We start from the raw sequence: 15,570 nt of genomic DNA, 5'->3' as shown, positions 1-15,570 counted from the left end.
CTGTTGAAGTGGATTATTTACCATGGTGAGGGAATCGATGGATCACAGAGTTTGTGATGGTCCCTGCTACTCAAAGCCTCTCATCTCTAGAGTCACTGGTTGAGATTCGCCCTGGTTTGTACTTTCACAGCATTTTAAAGTGTGAAAGTTGGCATTACTTTGATGTCTCTTACATCATAAGTTTCCATTACCTCACTGGGTTCTGTTGTTTCTATTTCAGGGATCGCTTAAGGAAAAGACCCTTGAGAATCTGGAAAAGTATGTGGTGAAAGATGTAAGTGAGAAGTTACTTTACTTGTGCTACGTGACATTCTGTACTGAGTAAGCAGGCAAGAAATAAACATGCTGATTTGCTTTACTAAATCACAAAACAGATAACGCTGTGATTTCTATTGTAATAACCAAAGACAAAGTGGAAAGTTCGGATGCAGCCTTTATTCTGAGCCAGTGATCCACGTGATTTCGTACTCGCGTGCACGTTTTTTACGTAAAATGTAAAAGCCAGAGGAAATGTTATCACGGGACACAGGTGAATATGCTGGCAAGGCTCGTGTTGTTTCTTTTGGTGGTGAAAGCAATGGTGTTTTCTGCCCATGTTTTCTCTGCCCAAGCAGACCTCTTTTTAAAAAGCAACAGATGAGCATCATTTTAGACAGGAGTATTCCTTAGCCATACAACAAAAATGTTACACGTGTTTAACCATGAGGGACCGAGGGAAAGATCCTGAAAGACGCACCAATCTGCAGTGTCTTAATAGCCCCAGAATGTGTTGTTCAGCACATCTAATTAAGCAAGCTCCAGTGGTTCCCTTACTTTTACCCTCTGCAGTGTGCAAGGCCCCTCTGGACTACTTACAGTATAATTATCTCTTTGGAGATGAGCTCTGTGGTAGAGTATCCCTTTAAAGCAGTTAACCTTGTTTCTAGTTACATGCCTGCAAAATTCTTAGGAAACCGTTCTGTGAGGTAATCAGCTACTCTGGCAATGAACAGAGATTTATGATTCAATAAAAATAGCCCCAGGAATAAATTCTCCCTAATTTGAGGTTGGAATTATAATGCGCTCCAACTTGTGGCTCGTGTGAGCTCAGATTTCACCTGCCCCTGGGTCCATTTCGGGAATGGACTGGGAGCTGGAGGACCTGCTCCAACATGCCTGGCACAGAGCAGATGGGTGGGAGCAGCACAGGGTGCCTGGCACTGTGGTTGGCAAAGGCGCCGCAGCCCAGCTGGGCCCTTCCCCCTCGCCTTCTCCCCGGGGCTGTGCTCTGGCGGGGTGTTACGTGGACGGACCAGCAGCTTCCCTGGCTCTGCCCAGTGCAAAACATGTGAGTTTGCTTGCTTGATGATTTGCTTTGCTTTGTTTTGTCTGGTGGGATCATAGTTTTACCCATGGTGAGTCTCTGAACTTCTGTGTGTGACATGAACATCCCTTGGCTTTCAGGGGAAGCTGCCACTGCTGCTCAGCCGCATGAATGAAGTTGGGAAGGTGTTTCTCGTCACAAACAGCGACTATAAATACACCGACGTAAGTGCTGCTTGAATTGTTGTGTTGGTATATCATGGAATAAACAAAAGCCAGCCATTCATTCATTTGTATGGGTTTTGGTAGGACATCTCATGGAGAATTGGGTGTTTTCTAAGCTAGGTGTAGGATGGTTTAGTGGTGAACGCAGGTTAGGTCAAGCCATCTTTTGTAGTCCTGGTTCTGCTACTGACCTAGTATGGGCCTGGCTTAAGTCCCTCTGTGCCTCACTCAGTTCCTCAGCAATTAAGAGGCTGAAAGAGGAAGTGATATTTTAGATTTCAGCATCCTTTAAAATGCAGAACTTCTTTTTCAAGTGAGATAGTCTGAGTACAGACAGGTCACCAAAGCCATAGTCCTGGAGAGATCTAAGAGCCAAAGAGGGCTGTCTGCTTGCTGTAGGAATAAACGTGGTTACTTCAACTCCAGGTAAATGTCAAGATGTTGCAATGCTGCTAATCCAAAGATTTACATGCCATTTTAAAGAATTGCAGGATATACCTGAAGCAGCATGCAGATTTCTGAGGCAAATGTGTTCTTTGATTATAGAAATTACTGTTTTAATTTCTGTCCATTCCTTTTGTCTCCAAATCTTATGCTGACTTTTGTGTAAATCCTGAAAATAAAGTTCTGTAACCTGAAAATATAAAAGCAGAAAAATATACTCTTGTAAACTACACAAATGTATGTTTAAAAATGCATCTTTGAATACTTACTTTCTCTCTTTCAGAAAATTATGACTTACTTGTTTGACTTTCCACATGGACCAAAGGTATGTGATTTCTAGACTACAGTTGCAATAGAAACTGATGTGCCTAATTATCTGTGTAGCTGGAAAGCATTTTAATCCTGCTTCATTGGCTGAATGGGATTAGTTGCTTTAATCTGGTTAAAATACACTTGCTGTTTTGTGTCCTATTTGAATGGGATCAAAGCAAATACAATATAACGAAGAGAAAAGAGGCATCATCTGGTCTCAAACAATAATCTGTGTTAATGATAACATTATTTCAGTGATAACACATTTTAACTGTGGCATTTTGCAGCCAGGTTTCTTAGAAATCTTGCACAATGTTTTAGATGTTGTTAAAAACAACCTTGATGGAAAGGAAAGAGTTTTATAAAACAGTAGAAACATTTATGGCTGATTGTGCCTTGACTGTGAGAACTCCAAAAGTTATCAAGTTTTAGTAATGCATTTTCTGGTTTTCTGAGGTCAAAACTCAGCCCTGCAACTTTTGGACAGAGGTTTGAGATGAATTTATGCTGCTTTCTCAGTCTCCCAGCGGGAGGCTATCTCATGCTTAAAAGATATGGTTTCACTCTGTGCTCTAAAGGTAAAAGGTGGCCAAGGGAGAATTTTCAGAACATGGAAAATCACCACAACCGGTAGCTCAAAAAACTTCTCCTGCTGTGGTCTTGATCTCAGAAGGAGTGGAAGTATGGAGCAGAGAAGGCTCATGAATGCCCAGTGTCCTTCGGGCAGGGCTGTGATTCAAAGCTGTGCTCTGTGAATAGAGTCTAGGCATTTTCCCACTCCTGGCAAATGTACCAATGTGGCCTTGTAAGGCTGAAGCTGTGAAGTCACATGTGTCTGGATCTACGCAGGATGTCACCTTCAGAACGGTGGCAGCAGTGTCATTTACAGCATCTCTTCACACGACAGCTGTGCTGGGACATGGATGTTCAGTGCAGTTCTCCTGTCTCACACCACATCCTCAGTCCTCACTGCTAGTCAGGGTTGGGATGGGCTCGCTGCAGAAGGGGGCGCTTTAGGAGGTGGCACTGGCAACTCAGCATTGTACCACAAATGGTACGTGCTAGGGGATTTTGGTGGACCAGCAGTGTCACAAGGTTATGGCTACAGACAGTGACAATCCAGTTAAACTCCCTGTGGTTGATTGGGTTGTGCCTGATTCTGGGGTTTGTTTTTGCCTTTGCAGCCTGGGAGTGCCCATCGGCCATGGCAGTCCTACTTCGACCTGATCCTGGTGGATGCACGAAAACCTCTCTTCTTTGGGGAAGGCACCGTGTTGCGGCAGGTGGACACGGTGAGTGGCTGTGGAGGGTACGGCTGAGGCTGGAAGGGCTCGTGCACCTCCTGTGTGACATCTCCTAGTGGCAACAGGCAGGGCCTGCCCTAGAGATGGTGGACTGGCTTCTCCTCTTCATAATTCCTGAGCAACACCATCACCTGGGGCAGAGCTTGAGGCTGTGCTGGCTTCCCTAACGTACTGCAAGTGGCAATAGGAAAAGAATGTGGAAAGCCACCTCTAGGCTGCCTGGGAGTGAGAGAGAGATCAAGAGTGAAGTATCAGTAGGACAGAAAATATCCAGACCATCAGCCATTCTGTACTAACGCAGTGTCTCCTTCCTCAGGTGACCGGGAAGCTGAAGATTGGTACCTACACTGGCCCGCTGCAGCATGGCATTGTGTACTCAGGAGGTGAGGCAAGAACCCTTCTTGTCCTGTGGAGTGTCTCCAACCTGTCCTCGTGGCCTTCAGCCACTCTGGGTGTGAGAGGACTTGTGCCAGGCGCTAGGCAAGGTTGTGTTTCCCTCAGTGCACTGTACAGTGCCCTCTGCACCCTGCACCAGAAGCTTTCCGTCATCATTGCTGCCCAATGCAGGGAAGAAATGGACCCATTCATCCTCAAAACGCCCTTTTCTTCCTTGCCAGAGGGGGTCTCGGAAATGCTACTGCAGGGTTTTGGTGGAGGGAGAGATGCAGCTGGCAAAGCTGCCCCTGGTTGAACTCCCAGGTGGGTGGGCAGTGCCCTGTGCTGCCATGGCCAAGCAGGGGTGCTACGTTTGGCAATGGAGGTTTCTGGGAGGAAAATGGACCTCCTCTGGCCCTCTGAAATGAGCCACACATTTCCTTTTGTCTCCCCGCTCTGAGCCATGCCATTCTTCTCTCAGGCTCTTCGGACACAGTTTGCGACCTGCTGGGGGCCAAAGGGAAGGATATCTTGTACATCGGAGACCATATCTTCGGAGACATCCTCAAATCCAAGAAGCGCCAAGGCTGGAGGACCTTCCTGGTGATCCCTGAGCTGGCGCAGGAGCTGCACGTCTGGACAGACAAAAGTGGTCAGCAGCTGGGCAAACCCCAGGCCAGGCTGTACCCCTGAGATCACCAGGGCCTAGGGGTGCAGGGGAGAGACCACCCTGGCTTGTCGCTTACCCTTTCAGCCCTTTTCCCCAGGGTCTGGGTGTTGATGCAGGAGCTGGGGCAGCAATCTGCGGGCTGGCTGCGGGGTCCCAGGCCTCTCCTCTTTTTCTCTTGCCCAGTCTGCTTGTGTGCAATCAGCCGAGCACTGACTTGGCCGGGGGAGAAGGTGCAGCTGGGTGGGGTTGAGCTGTTCCTCACCCATAACCCTGCCCCAAAAACTCCTCTCCCTCTGCCCGTATGGAGCCGTGGCTTCTCTGGTAAAAAGTATCTGGCAGGGCACCTGGGTTATTCTCCCTGTAATTCCTGAGCCATTACTGCTCTCCCATCTGCAGGGAGTCCCTGCTCACCAGCTGCTTCCTCCTCCTTCCTCCCGCTCCCTCTGCTGCTCTGCTGCCAAAGTGCTGTGTGTTTTCCATCCTCCAGCGCTACTGCTTTTCTCCCAGGTTTGCCCTTTGGTGTGTAAATAACTCTGGGGGTTATGCAAGTTGCCCCATGGCTGGTTGGAAGGTTCAGCCTCAGAAACAAAAGGGGCAACCAGAAACGAAGCCCAAAGCTCTGCCAGTGGCACGGGGCGCGACTGAACCCTCGCCCCGCGCAGTGGCCGTGAGGCGCCGTGCTCCTTGTTGCAGTGTCCCTCCACCTCCGTGCGAGGGGAGCGGGCAGGATGGTGGGTTTGCTTTCAGCCCTTGTCATTGCAACGGTTTGAACTTAACCTTTTTCCCTTTTATTTTCTGGATTTTCCAGCCCTTTTTGAAGAGCTGCAGAGTCTGGACATTTTCTTGGCTGAACTATACAAGTGAGTGTTCAAACAACTTCCCTGCTGCCTCTCCCAGCCTAGCGACAGCTAACGAGCAGCTCTGACGAAACCTTGGGGTTGGGTTAACGTCACTGCTGCCAGAGCTTTGACTCAGGCCTGGGCTCTGCCCGTGAGACCAACCTTCCCCTCCAGACCAGCCTCCCTCCCCCGAGCCCCCATCCCACAGCATCTGGTTCTGAAAGGCTTTTCACACCATGTATTTACCTTCTCGCCTGTAACTAGGCATCTGGACAGTAGCAGCAATGAACGCCCTGACATCAGCTCCATCCAGAGACGCATTAAGGTACCAATCATAAAAATCCCTTTTCAACCTTTTGAATCCCAAAGGGCTTGACAACCCAACCCCACTGCTCAGCCCTGAAATGCTTTGCTCTGCCTTCGGGTGGGCACGGCAGGCTTGGCAAAGCCATTCTGTCTTTGTGGAGGCAAACGGAGGAGCTTCTCGGCTCACTGGTGTCACTGGCACTCCTGAAAGGCAGCCTGGTCTGGAAGAGGGTCTCCTTCCTCATGCACACAGCAGCACTGACTGTCAGTGCTCTCTGCTGCAGAACGGGGCACTGACACACACACAGCTTGGAGGGGCTGTAGCCTCTGGCTCAGCCAGCCCTGGGGTGCCAGCCTGGGGCAGGTGCTGGCCCTGAGCTCGCTGCTGCCTTCCCCTCTCGTACCTGGGACTCGGCTGTGCTCTGGTGCCGCGGGATACGAGCACAGAAAGCCTCCGTGCAGATCTCGTCTAGCCCCCTGCCCTCTGTGCACTCCACTTGAGTATTGTGGTGGCTCCACGCTGTTGCCTGCCCAGCCCAGGATCTAACCTGTCCTTTGCTTGTAGAAAGTGACCCATGACATGGACATGTGCTACGGGATGATGGGGAGCCTCTTCCGCAGCGGCTCTCGGCAGACCCTGTTTGCCAGCCAGGTGATGCGCTATGCTGATCTCTATGCAGCCTCCTTCATCAACCTCCTCTACTACCCCTTCAGCTACCTCTTCAGAGCCGCCCACGTCCTGGTGAGTTCCAGGTCCCAAAGGTGCTGATGTTCATTATCACTTCCACAAGCACCAGAAACGGCACCTTGGAGGGTTGGGTGGCATTGGATGGGTGGGACGCAGGGTCACGTTCTGGGGTTTGCTGTCCATCTGCCTCGGGGAGACACCCTGGGCTGGGACACCCCTTGCCATCTCTTCTCTCTCTTCCTCGTGTAGATGCCACATGAGTCCACGGTAGAGCACACACACGTCGACATCAATGAGAAGGAGTCGCCGATGGCCACGCGCAATCGCACCTCAGTGGATTTTAAAGATTCTGACTACAAGCGGCATCAGCTGACCCGCTCCATCAGTGAGATCAAACCGCCCAACCTCTTCCCCCAGGCACCTCAGGAAATCACACATTGCCACGATGAAGATGATGATGAGGAAGAGGAAGAGGAGGAAGAAGAGGAGGAAGAGGAAGAAGAATAAGAAGGAAAAAGCAAAGCATCTCTGAAGACAAACCGTGACTCTAGCAGTGATCAGGAGCAGATTCCTTTGTTGGGGCCCTTGGGGTGATGGGTTGGGGGGGTTTGATTCTTGCAAAGGCACATTTTGAAAGTGTCCGGAAACTTTTAACAAATTAACACTAATTAGGAGGAGACCCTTGTTTTCAGTTTTGCAGACGGTTCAAAAAGCTGATGGATTCTGCCTGGGTGGTGCATTCAGATTGGACTGCCCGCCTGTGCTGTCATGCTGCTCCCATTACATTGAGGGATGCTGCATGTTTCTCTCTTTCCCATGATGCGTTTCATTTGATTTTCATCTGTATGGTGTCCTGTGAACGGTTTTTGCCATTTGTTACATTCTCTGTGGAGAAGGAAGGGATGTGCTGGGCCCTGCAGGAGACAAAATGATCCAGTTCCTCTTGCCTGTTGGGTTGCTGCCTTTAACCCTCTGCTTCTGGGTTACAACCCCCCCCCCCTCCCCATGTTAGCCAGGGTGCTCTGTGGCTTCCAGCACTCAGTTTACCCTCTGCTTGGTGTGAGTTTCTCAGTGTAAGTGGTTTGTTCCTCCGGCCGTCATGGACGGCGGTGGGATTCCATCTCTTGCATATCTGCAGCTGTACGTGTTCCGGCTTGTAGACGCTTGTTATCCTCTCCCAGTGTTTCAGAGCTCTCTTTCATCAGCGGCATGTGATGCATGATTTCCAACGCATTTCTCAAACAGCTGAGCCGCACACTGTGTTCTCAACTCCTGTAGTTTCAGCAGTAAATATTAACCCAGGAGCTTGAAGCTACTGCTTTAGCATTACGTTAGTTGGTTTGTTTTCCTGCTGCCTATTACTGACCTTTCTGTCTGCTCAGCTTTAAGAAAGTGAAGCATCCCAAAGACAAACCCAGCCACCATCTGGAGTGAAAGGGCCCGGGGCACACCGTGTTGGCCCTGAACTAGGAAACAGCTCGTGCCACAGGGCCAGCCCCGCGGTGGGAGCCGGGAAGCTCCGGCCCAGCTGGAAACTGCCCTTGTCTTTGGCCTGGCGCGGGGCGAGCGGAGCCTCGGCGGCGGTTGCTCTGGGCAAGGCTGCGTCCCCAGCCAGGAGGGTGCCGGCCGCAGGCTGCCGTGCAGGGACCGGGGCTGCCCCGTGGGGGTGGGCGAGTGATCCTTGTGCCTGAAAGCCAGCCCAGGGAAGGGCTGGGGCCGGCACGCAGCTGGGCAGCAGTGCCCTGCGGTTTTCCTCTGTGTCATGGGTGTAGCCTCTCTTACTCCAGCCTGTGCCGTTCGCTGTGAAGGGATTACAACGAGGGCCCTCTTGTAACGAATTCGACTGTTGTTTCAGTACCATAAACTCATTTAATCTTTTTTTTTTTCATTTTAAAGTACCTTAGAAGAAAATAAAAAAAGAAAAACCTCACCACCAACATCTGAGCAGGAACCGCTACTACTATAGTGGCAGTTGTTCCAAGTTAATAAATGATGATGTTTCTAAGAAATGCCTGGTGCTTTGTGGCACGTCGCTGAGATGATGAGGGTTGTGCTGGAGGTGGCAGGGAGAGCTGGGACTGGGCTGGGGGGGGTCCCAGCAGCACAGATGGCTGAGGAAGAGGGAAAGCATCCCCCGGAAAGGGTTGTGTGAAGCATTGTTGAGCAGTGGCTGTGTATCTGGCTTTAAGAGTGTGTCTGGTTCCTGGTGAGCAGGTGCGCAGGGACAGAGGAACTTTTTGGCCTTGATTCAGAGCATGAGGAGAGGCTTTTCATGGTGGGAAGGACAACACCCTCATCCTGCCACTACCTCCACCATTGCAGCTTTACAGGGCTGTTCTCCCCCACCCCCTCCATGGCCTGTGCCCAGAGTGGCCCTGGCAGCACAGCACGGCTGCACTCGGTAGGCGCTGAAAACCTGGTTAAACAGAGGAAAGTACCCCGGGAAGGGCAGTGCTGGCACAGCGATGGCACAGGCTGGCCAGGTCAAGGTCTGTGTGTAACCTGTGCCCGGCTGAGATGGGGACAGCACTGGTGTGCTCAGCCCCTGCCCATAAACACACCCCTCGTGTTGATCCAACCGGACCAGCTGAGGCCCCACCATCAGAGCCCCCGCAGAAGGATATTCAGTACCCAGGGCCCAAAGTGCCAAACAGGAAAGCAGCACTAAACGGCTGCAGCTAGTGGCCAACAATCAACAGCTGACACGTCAAGCCTTGTTAAAAACCCTGAACCCAGCACTGGGTCCCTGACCCCTTGCTTTTTGGGATCTGGAGAGCAGCTAACGTGTACCCACAGCAAGGTCAGCTGCAGGAAGGCTTTGTGGGAGCTGTTCCCGAGCCCCTTCACTAAAGGCCATGCTGGGCTTTGCTATGTTTAAACCGCATTTCTCCAAGTATAGCCACTTGAATTTTTTAAGCTTTAGCTCAGCAGCTGGGAAGGGCGTGTGGCTGCGGGAAAGGAGGTCTGGGGAGCTCTGTGCATTCCTCCTTCCTAACCGGTCGCCACAAATAACTCACTCCCAGCCCAGGGCTATTTCTGACTGTGATGGGGAGAAGAGTCTTCAAGGCTGGAGCAATGGAAAGTATTTGACCCTCACTTGATGGTGGGAAAGCAGCAGGCAGAGTCTGACAGACACACAGGGACTGCTCGCTGCCCGACATTCTGCCACCCTGCCCATCCTGCACTGGCTCCACAACAGTGCTGCAGTAAAAAAACACCGAGCAAGAGCCGGGGGAAGCCTTGTGCCCCAGCTGGTACAGGCGACATGGTCACAGGCCAGTTTGCTAGCCCACACCTCTGGCAGGTGTCCAGGTGGTACCTCTGTCTCCAACCGGCTCTGCAGAGCCCACAGGAAAAGCCAGTGTGAGCCGCAGCTGCTGCGAGGCTCCTGCCGCTCTCCCCGCAGCCTGCCCCTCGCCCCAAGGGATGGGCACCCATCAGCAGCCATCTCTCTTGCTGCAAAAGCCCAGAGAGAACAAGGTGAGCACTGAGGACAGGCCTCACACCCTGCCCTGAGCTCTCGCTGAACTAATTTCTGATTGATCCCACTTTCTCCAACACCACACCCCCACTCTCACTGCTCCACAAGGACAGAGGGGGCTCGCAGTGGCTGCACTGAGCAAACTACCAGGGACAAGAGCCCGAGGCTCACTGCCCTCAGTCACAGCCCTGCAGACATTTTGTGTTGGGTGCTGCCAGCAAGTTCTGAATCACAGAGCCGTCTAGGTTGGAAAAGACCTTGAAGATCATCTAGTCCAACTGTTAACCTAGCACTGACAATTCTCAACCACACCATGTCCCTCAGCGCTATGTCAACCCAACTCTTAAACACGTCCAGGGATGGGAACTCCACCACTGCCCTGGGCAGCCCATTCCAATGCCCAACAACCCCTTCTGGAATGAAATGCTTCCTAATATCTAGAAGGTAACTAGGGATACTCCCAGCTCCTCTTCCTTTGTATCAGCTCCTCTCTCAGCAGAGGCCTAACCCTGATGCAAAGCCCTGTGCCCTGGCTGCCTGCGGCGTACATTGACAAGGCAGTTTGGTAGGTGCAGAGCCACCAGCCCACCCTGGCCCCCAGGGGTGCTCACCTCCAGCAGAACGGCCGTGGGGCCCGCTGGGCTGCAGAGTGTGCAGCAGGAGAGCAGGGCTGGTGCAAGGGCTGGCCGGGCACTCAGAATGATGCAGGAGCAGCAGGGGATGGGGGGGTGGGGGGGGTGGGGGTGTGTGCGCGCGCGCAGATGGTCTACCAGGACTTAACAACCTGTGGGTACAAAAGGTGACCTTGAGTGCAACTCACACTGTATGTGAGCACTGACCTTTAGCGCTGGGGTCCCATCCCTGCTGCTGCAGCCGCCTGCAGCCTGGGTGCTGCTGGATCCCCGGGGACACAGAGCCCCGGGTGCTGCTGCCTTCGCTTCAGAGCTGCCCCCATCCTGCTGCCACAGTGCAGCCTGCACCTGGGCAGCCAACACCCACCCTGCCTCCCTCACACCCTCCCTTCCACGAGCCCGGGGCTCTCCTGCTCTGTTCCTCCTTCTCGCTGCTCTTCACTGGCAGAACCAGACCTTAAATCTGCCTTCACATTAATTCCACTTCCACCCTGCTTGCAGCATCCCACCCTCCTCCACCCGGTGCTAGGGAAGGGGAGCAGGAGTCTTTGCAGGACCTGCCACTCTCCCTGTTCTGCTGATACAACAGGGAGTGAGGTCCAGGGGCATGGGGCCACCCTGCAGCACAGAACAGGCCCTACCACAAAGCTTGAGCAGATGTTGCCCAACTCACTAACCCAGGGGTTAGCAGCTCAAGAGCTCAGCAAGGAAGAAAGCCCAGTGCAGGGAGAGCAGCTGGGTGAAACAGCTGCAAGGAGGATGGGGGTTGAGGGGTGGCAGATGCACGGAGTGGCCACATGGGAGGGCTGTATCTGGCACACAGGAAAGGGTCGCCCATTCCTCTGCCAGTGTGGAGTTGGAGCTGTGCAGGGAACTAAGCACAGGCTCACTCTCCCACTCAGAAAAACATCTCTGTCACTGCAGGCTCTGCGCAACCCTGCTGCCGAAGCCCTGACACCAGGGGAGCAGGAGCAGCACGGAACACAGGGGATGGACAGACTCGCTCCACCAGCGACACCCAGCCAAGGGAGCTGCCGGCACCGTCACCCTCAGCCTTTGCTGGCGACCCCCAGTCATGCACCAGCTGCCAGCACCACGCACTACAGATGGACAGACAAACATGATATATGGAAAGCAGGTTGTAAATAAGGGGTTTTTATTAGTGGAAGAAAAAGGCCTTCACCCTTGAGGGAACTTCAGAAAGAAAGTCAGCTGCTTGCCGTTGCCACCAGCTTCCCAGCTCCTGGTCAGCAAAACCACTGGCACAGCCCTCCCTGGCTCGAGGACTTACAGGCCCAGACCCACCAAAGTGAAGAGCAAGACCTGGCTCTGAGGAGAACAGGATCTGGCCTCTCCGTGGTTCTTGACAGCTGAAGCGGAGGTTAAAGGCTGCTGATATGCCAATAGCAGAGATCTGGGTACAGGATCACCAACACCAGCCCCACCACCCACATGCCAAAATCTGTCCCTTGGAAATGAGGGGGGAAGCATGGAGGAGGGAAAAATGCATAAACTGGAATGTTCAACAGAAAAAAAAAATCATCATTTATCTAAAAAGAATAGAAATAAACAAAATGCTTTTAAACAAAATCACAAAATATACAAATAAATCTGGTACAAAATAAATAGGAAAGATTGGAAATCTACAACAAAATTGGAATAATTATAAAATTCATTCATATGACAATTGGTATATGAAATGTATACACTTCATTCAGGATTTCAGTTGTGCTTATTCAGGTTTATGTACACACATGGAAATACTGTAGTCAGAATACTACAACTCTGGAAACCCGAAGTCATGTACAATATGATACAATTTGCAAAGACGATGTACGATGGCAAATAAGACACAGGGAAGAGCTGGCTGGAGCGGCTGAGCAGGTTCAGGTAGCCAAGAAAACGCACTGCGGAGGGAGAGCCGCCACGCTTCTGAGCAGGGCGGGGCACCGAGGCCAAGCCAGCAGCTGCCAGGAGGAGGCTCGGGGCAGCCAGGAAAGACCCGACTACAGGAGAAAGGTTTGGTATGAGACCTCTGGCTGCCGAGCACCAGCCGCTCATGGCTTCCAGGAACGCTTCTCAAGTATTTGGGTTTTCAGATTCAATGTGTTTGGCATCTGGGCACCTGCCCTGTGATTCAGGTATCGAGGATGGCTCTGCAGCTGTGCGTGCTGGAGAAAGCACACGCCAAGAGCTCTGAGGTCCCTCAGCAGGGCCTGACCATGAACCGCTCGTAAGCCACCCTTGTGCTCGGGAGAGCACGGACCAAACGGGACCAGAGCACTGGTGCTGGGGTCCTGGTGGGTCCCCACTCGCCAAATTTCACATGGTCTGAGAGAAAGTCCCTTGAGCTGCATCTTCTACCCTTAGTGTGAGGAATGAAGACAGGACAGCCACAGCATCGCCCGTTCCTGACTACTGCACCTCCTCCTCTCCCTGTCCTGAACACTCAACAAACCACAGCGAGAAGGGCAGAGGAACGGCCACAGCCGACGCGAGAGCAGCAGCTGCAGAAAGCCACACCGCTGAATCCAAGCCAGCACGATGCAGAAGGACAGAGCATGTACCCTGGGTAAAAACCCACCGGCCAAACCAGCCCAGCCCAGCCTGCTGGGACCTGAGACTTTAAAGCAAGGATGACGCTAGAGCTGATCTGGGCCCGGCCAGTCTGTCACTTCTGGGAACAGAGGAGCTCACCAGGAGTTCCCTCCACTCTCCCACCTTGATCTTTGGGCAAATCCAGAAGGCATGTGTTCAGTATTGGCACTTCCAACTAAAGGCCTATGATCCAAGGCTACTCATCTGACATCTACAAGTTTCTCACTTGAATTTGGCAGGATTTGGTACAACAGCGATGCCCAGAGTATTAAAAAAGCCACCTCCTTTTATAAAGCTCTGCGGTCTCCAAACAGCTGAAATGGGAGGCTAGACTGCTCCACCAAGCACTAAATGCTGGGACAAGTCCTTCCTCCCCAACAAATGCTGCTATCAACCGACTGCCATGCTGCTTCCAGGAGGGGAAGACAACAGAGACATCAAACCCCGCTCTGGACATTCAGAGACGCCTGCAGCCTTTGTGTGTTTCAGATGCCTGTTCGACCTATGACAGCTGACAAAACCTCAAGGCTGGCTCTGTGACAGGCAGCTTCTGTTGAAAGCAGCCAGTTCTCTCCTGTCGGGGTGAGGACTGAACACCAAGCACTTCGTTAGCCAGAAATCTGTTCTGGAGGGGCAAGAGCACCCAGGACACCATCCTCTGCAGAATCCCAGTCATGGGCCCTGCTCAGAGAAAAACAAGGCCAAAAGGAGAAACTACAGTAGAGTACAGAAAGATATTTTTCATCTGGAGACAGAAGACCAGCAGCTTTGAGTACCGTATTTCCAAGGTGCAGAAGCGCTATAGAGCCTGACCTCAGGATACTGAGAACAACAAGATGTCACTTTGACTGAGTTCAGTGCTACCAATCTGTGAAACACCTCCCTTCACCACCTGTACCATGCCACGGCCTGAAAGCAGCTTTCCAGCACCCCCTTCCCATTCCTTCAGCTCAAGGAAGGGTGCTGGGATAACCTGGCATTCCAGACTTTCTCTGAGGGAATGCTCTGGCCTTCCCAGGTTCAGCGTCAGCTTCTAATGGAACAAATACACACAACCAGACTGAAAAGTTCAACCGTACCACGTTGGACCTGCAGCAACAGCATCCCCTTGCCTGGACACAGCCACAAGGATGCAGCCATGAAACCTACCACAGAGGAACACAGCCCAGTGTGAAGCCAGGCTCCAGGACAAGAGCAAGACACCAAGTGGGATTGCCGGGGGGACTCTGTGGAAGCCCTGGATGCCCTCGCATCCCCTGTGCTGCTGATGCATGGAGTGAGGCCAGTATCACCACAGAGATCGCACCACCAAGAGACCTGCAACTGATGGACTAAGCATAACAACAGAGCAGGGATGAGGGTGGCTTCCCAGCCCATCCTGTAGTGTAGAGCTTGTCCTCTCTGCTGGTCAAGTCAGGATGAAGGCTGCTCTCTCCTCCGTGCTATGAAAAGATACCCAGCTTTCGATCGTCAGTTAAGCTCATCATTTCACTGTTGGGCCAAACCAACCCTCAGTATCCAAAGACCAGGTACTTCTTTGGGTCTATTTAGAGCCCCGGTATAGAGCCAGGCAGCGGGGCAGGCAGCCAGCCTGGGTCCGTACCACACCGAGCCTCTCGGCACATGCTGGTTCCTTGCTTTCTGCCAGCTTCGCGCACGGCAGCGCCCAGTATGAACACAGGAACCCCTCAACGCTGGTCGGACACCTTTGGGATGAGGCCTCAAGTTAGCATCACAACGAGAGGTACTCTCTGCCGTATCCCTCCCCACCCCCCAGCCCCAGTTTTCTACTGGTAATCCAGACACTGGATAACTTGACAACTGGTACACAGGTACTAGTTTTAAAACCACAGATGTGTGTATTAGATATCATATAAAATATGATACATCTTTCATGTGGGAATGATTGCTATAGATAGTGTATTTCAGCACAAGGAAGATGCATGTTCCAAGGGGTCCTGGAGAACGTGGCTGTGTTCTCCATCATGAAGGATACTTACACAGGATGCTCGTGAGGAGACAGCGCTGCTCTTTGCCATCCACACCCCCACACCCCTCGGCTGAGCATTGCAGAGATCACAGGAAGCACCGCTGCTGCCCAAGCAGCCCCTCGCACAAAGCTACCTCTTTGGTTTTCTTTGAGCTGATTTGAGCCAGAGCCTGAAACCATCATGTCATGTCATGCCAAAATGTCATTCTCATTGGAGCTGGGCCCTGAACGCTGAGAAGCAGCAACGGGTGATGTCCATGGGCCATCACGGGCAACTAGCCCTGCTCCCCCTGAGCTTTCTCCAGGTCTGAGGTGAGTGCAAAGGGCCATATCCTGAGACTCCTACTCTTGCCAGCTCCACCTGCACAAAAAGGCACTTAAAGAAAAGAAAAAAGAAACAAAAA

The 15,570-nt window shown here is 52.2% G+C and overlaps 1 protein-coding gene across 5 annotated transcripts in view; it reads left to right on the top strand.

Moving 5' to 3' along the window:
- NT5C2 (5'-nucleotidase, cytosolic II) overlaps positions 1 to 8,468 on the top strand; it is a 62,497-nt gene extending 54,029 nt beyond the window's left edge. For 4 of the 5 annotated variants that reach the window (XM_074907647.1, XM_074907648.1, XM_074907645.1 and 1 more), the window contains 10 exons: positions 221 to 274; positions 1,444 to 1,527; positions 2,255 to 2,296; positions 3,468 to 3,575; positions 3,904 to 3,970; positions 4,444 to 4,614; positions 5,441 to 5,492; positions 5,736 to 5,796; positions 6,343 to 6,519; positions 6,715 to 8,468. In XM_074907647.1, the coding sequence (XP_074763748.1) occupies positions 221 to 274; positions 1,444 to 1,527; positions 2,255 to 2,296; positions 3,468 to 3,575; positions 3,904 to 3,970; positions 4,444 to 4,614; positions 5,441 to 5,492; positions 5,736 to 5,796; positions 6,343 to 6,519; positions 6,715 to 6,972 (1,074 nt within the window). In that variant the 3' untranslated portion in view covers positions 6,973 to 8,468. Of the gene's footprint in view, positions 1 to 10; positions 115 to 220; positions 275 to 1,443; positions 1,528 to 2,254; positions 2,297 to 3,467; positions 3,576 to 3,903; positions 3,971 to 4,443; positions 4,615 to 5,440; positions 5,493 to 5,735; positions 5,797 to 6,342; positions 6,520 to 6,714 lie in introns of those variants that run through there. The other variant, XM_074907650.1, reaches the window with a different exon arrangement.
- The last annotated feature ends 7,102 nt before the right edge of the window (positions 8,469 to 15,570 follow it).

The sequence above is a fragment of the Athene noctua genome, chromosome 5 (assembly GCF_965140245.1).
Source record: "Athene noctua chromosome 5, bAthNoc1.hap1.1, whole genome shotgun sequence".
Taxonomy (NCBI): domain Eukaryota; kingdom Metazoa; phylum Chordata; class Aves; order Strigiformes; family Strigidae; genus Athene; species Athene noctua.
Note: the sequence above shows the minus strand (reverse complement) of the source record. Positions and strands in the feature narration are given on the sequence as shown.